Source organism: Chenopodium album, chromosome 12, assembly GCF_948465745.1.
Source record: "Chenopodium album chromosome 12, dcCheAlbu1.1, whole genome shotgun sequence".
Lineage (NCBI taxonomy): Eukaryota > Viridiplantae > Streptophyta > Magnoliopsida > Caryophyllales > Amaranthaceae > Chenopodium > Chenopodium album.
In genome coordinates this window covers 40,133,920-40,137,163 of record NC_137845.1, presented here as the reverse complement: position 1 = coordinate 40,137,163, position 3,244 = coordinate 40,133,920, and the positions used below count along the sequence as shown (strand labels likewise).

Genomic DNA, 3,244 nt, shown 5'->3' with positions numbered 1-3,244 from the left:
GGGTGAATGGACTCTTCCCAGTGGACTCTTTCTCTGTTGTCCTATTTTCCCACAATACCTCTGGGACTAGGTCAGCCCAGAGGCCTTCATGCTCTTCTAACTTTCTTTGTAGGGCTACTAGGATCAGCTTGTTTGCTGCCTCTGCTTGGCCATTGCTCTGCGGGTGGCAGATTGAGGAGCTTACATACTTGGTACCCATCTCTTCTAGGTAATCCTTAATGGTGTCACAGTCGAACTGGCACCCATGGTCAAAGACTATGAATTTTGGTACCCCAAATCTTGTAATGATGTTCTTCCATATGAACGTCCTTATTTGGGAAGCTTTTATGTACTTTGTAGGTTCAGCTTCGATCCACGTGGTGAAATAATCCACTGCTACTATAAGATATTTCCTGCCCGTTGACCTAGTGGTGAAAGGTCCTAATATGTCCATTCCCTACTGGGCAAACGGGATCGGGTTGAGAATTGGGGTCAGATCGTTTGCTGGCTGATTTATTATTGGAGCGTTATTTTGGCACTTTTAACATTTTTTTACGTATGCTAAGGCGTTTTGCGTCAGGGTTGGCCAGTATGCTCCTCTTCTAAGCACTTCAACTCCTAGGGCTTTTCCGCCAATATGATTGGCGTAGATTCCTGAGTGTGCTTCTTCCATAATTCTTTCTTGCTCCCACTCTGGAATACACCTCATTAGTGGCTTGGAGAAGCCTTTTTTGATGAGCTCCCCATTCATCACCACGTACCAATTGGCATCCTTTTTGACTTTTTTGCCTTGTGCCTCGTCACTAGGCAGCAAGCCATGTACCTTATAGGCCAGTATGTCTAAGAACCATGCTCGTTGCATCCTGGTGCAATTCACCTACTTAATGGCATACTCGAATACATTGCCTTCTAGCGATGTTACTATTATTCCTGCACCGCTTCCTGTTTGAGCTGAAGATCCGTCCACGGCCACCTTCCATACTCCAACCTCATCCTCTTTTCCTCATAAGAGACTTCCACTGTGAAGTCTGCTAGGGCTTGAGCTTTGATGGCAGCCCTAGGTTTAACCTCGAATTCATATTCAGAGAGTTCTATCGCCCACTTCAGGAGTCTGCCCGAAGCGTCCATTTTCTACAAGGCTCTTTCCGGTGGGTGATTTGTAAGGATTTTAATTGCGTGTGCATCGAAATAGGGTTTTAGCTTTCTTATTGTCGTTACCACTGCGAAGGCCAGCTTCTCTACCAGTGGGTATCTCTGCTCAGCCTCTGTTAGCACGTGACTTACAAAGTATACTAGTTTCTACTTTTTCTGCCTTTCAACTAGGAGGACTAACCCAATTGTCTTCAATGAGGTGGAGATGTACAGCTGGAGCTTTTCACTCTTCTCTGGGCTGATCATGGTTGGGAGCTTGGTCAAGTGCTTTTTTATCCCCTCAAAAGCTTCTTTTTCTACTTCACCCCACTTAAATTCTCTATTTCCCTTCAGCAACTGATAGAATGATAAGGCTTTGTCAGCTGACTTGCTGATGAATCGGGTCAGCACTGTCATTCTCCCTGTCAACCGCATAATATCTTTGGTGAACTTGGGCTCTGGGAGGCTTAGGACTGCCTCCACTTTTTCTAGGTTGGCGTCAATTCCCCTCTCACTGACTAGGAAGCCTAGAAACTTCCCAAAGCTCATCCCAAATACACATTTATTTGGGTTGAGCTTGATATGATATTTGTTCAATGTGGCAAATGTTTTCGCCAAGTCCATGATATGCCCTGCCTGCGTGACGCTTTTGACAATTGAGTCATTAACGTACACCTCCACATTTCGTCCCTTTTGGTGAACACCCTGTCCATTGTTTTCTGGAATGTAGCCCTTGCGTTCTTCAGCCCGAAGGGCATAGCTATGTAATTGTACACTCCCCTTTCAGTGATGAATGCAGTTTTCTGCCTGTCTGGCCTGTGCAAGCTGATCTGGTGATACCCTGAGAAGGCATGCATGAAGCTCAGCAGGGCATGACCGCTAGTTGAATCTATCAGCTTGTCAATCCGTGGCAGCGGGTAGTAGTCTTTTAGGCATGCTTTGTTGAGATATGTGAAATCAACGCACATACTCCACTGGCCATTTTCCTTCTTGACCATGATCACGTTGGCTAACCACTCTTGATAATTGCAAGGCTTAATGAACTCAGCTTCTAGCAGCTGGTCCACCTCTTCTTGGATTTCCTGATTTTTCTCTGTAGAGAAGCTTCGTTTTTTCTGCTTGACCAGCTTGATGTCTCCTTTCACATTCAGCCTGTCAACCATAAATGTTGGGTCAATTCCTGGCATCTCATCTGCTGAAAATGCGAAGATGTCCATATTCGCCCTCAATAGCTCTTTGAGGTGCACTTCCACTCCAAGGTCAATGCCTTTCCCAATTTTTACCGTCGTTGAACTGTCGCCCTCTGTGAGCTCGACGGTTACATGCTCTCCGCTGGGTAACGGCCTGACTACCTCTTCTTTTGCGGGCTTAAAATTCTCCATTGCTAGTTTTTGCTTATCTTTTTCCTTATGGTACTCTTCTCACTTCCTTTTTCTTGATTTCCTCTTGTCCTGATTCTTGGACCTTAGCTTTGGGTCAGGTTGTTGCGTGGTCCTGGTTGGCTGCTTCAAGACTGTGATATAACATTGCTGGGCTGTCTTTTGGTTTCCCCTGAGCTTTGCAGGTCTTCTATCATTGGTTGTTGACGTGGGGAAAACTAGGTCGTTGGGCTAATCTTCCCTAAGCCAAACAAAATTTATAAACACTCAACAAACCTAAATACAAGTATAGAGGTAAGTCAAGGGTCGAACCCAAAGGAACGGTAATGTCTAAGTGCTTTCAATTATGTGCCTAAGCTAGGTCGAAGACGAAGGGTAAAAGAGGACACTAACAACTACTAAGACAAAGAAACCAAACAAATAAAATGCTAGGGATTAGGATTCACTTATAATAGCAATGAACAATGCAAATTGGTATAGGAAGTTGACTAAGTCAAGCAATGCGAGGGAAGATCAATTATGCAACCAAAAGAGCATATCAAGCTATTCTCCTAGAGGTCTAACTAGCGTCAACTACGATAAACTCTAGCTAGGAAACATCACAAGACACCTCAATCGTGTAAATGCAAGCCACAAATCAATGGTCCGTATCAATGTGAACTTACAATGCAATCTAGTGTGAATAACAAGGGTGATCAAGCCTAAATCAAACACACACATGCACATAATCAATTAACCAATTTAATCACATCATC

General features: G+C 44.3%; 1 protein-coding gene across 1 annotated transcript; it reads right to left on the bottom strand.

The window, feature by feature from the left end:
* Nucleotides 1–520: 520 nt before the first annotated feature.
* Nucleotides 521–1,107, bottom strand: LOC145571167 (uncharacterized). Its single transcript, XM_081630242.1, has 2 exons — nt 953–1,107; nt 521–842 (listed from the first exon to the last, which is right to left on the bottom strand). Exons 1-2 carry the CDS (start codon nt 1,105–1,107, stop codon nt 521–523), a joined length of 477 nt encoding a protein of 158 aa, XP_081486368.1.
* Nucleotides 1,108–3,244: the final 2,137 nt, after the last annotated feature.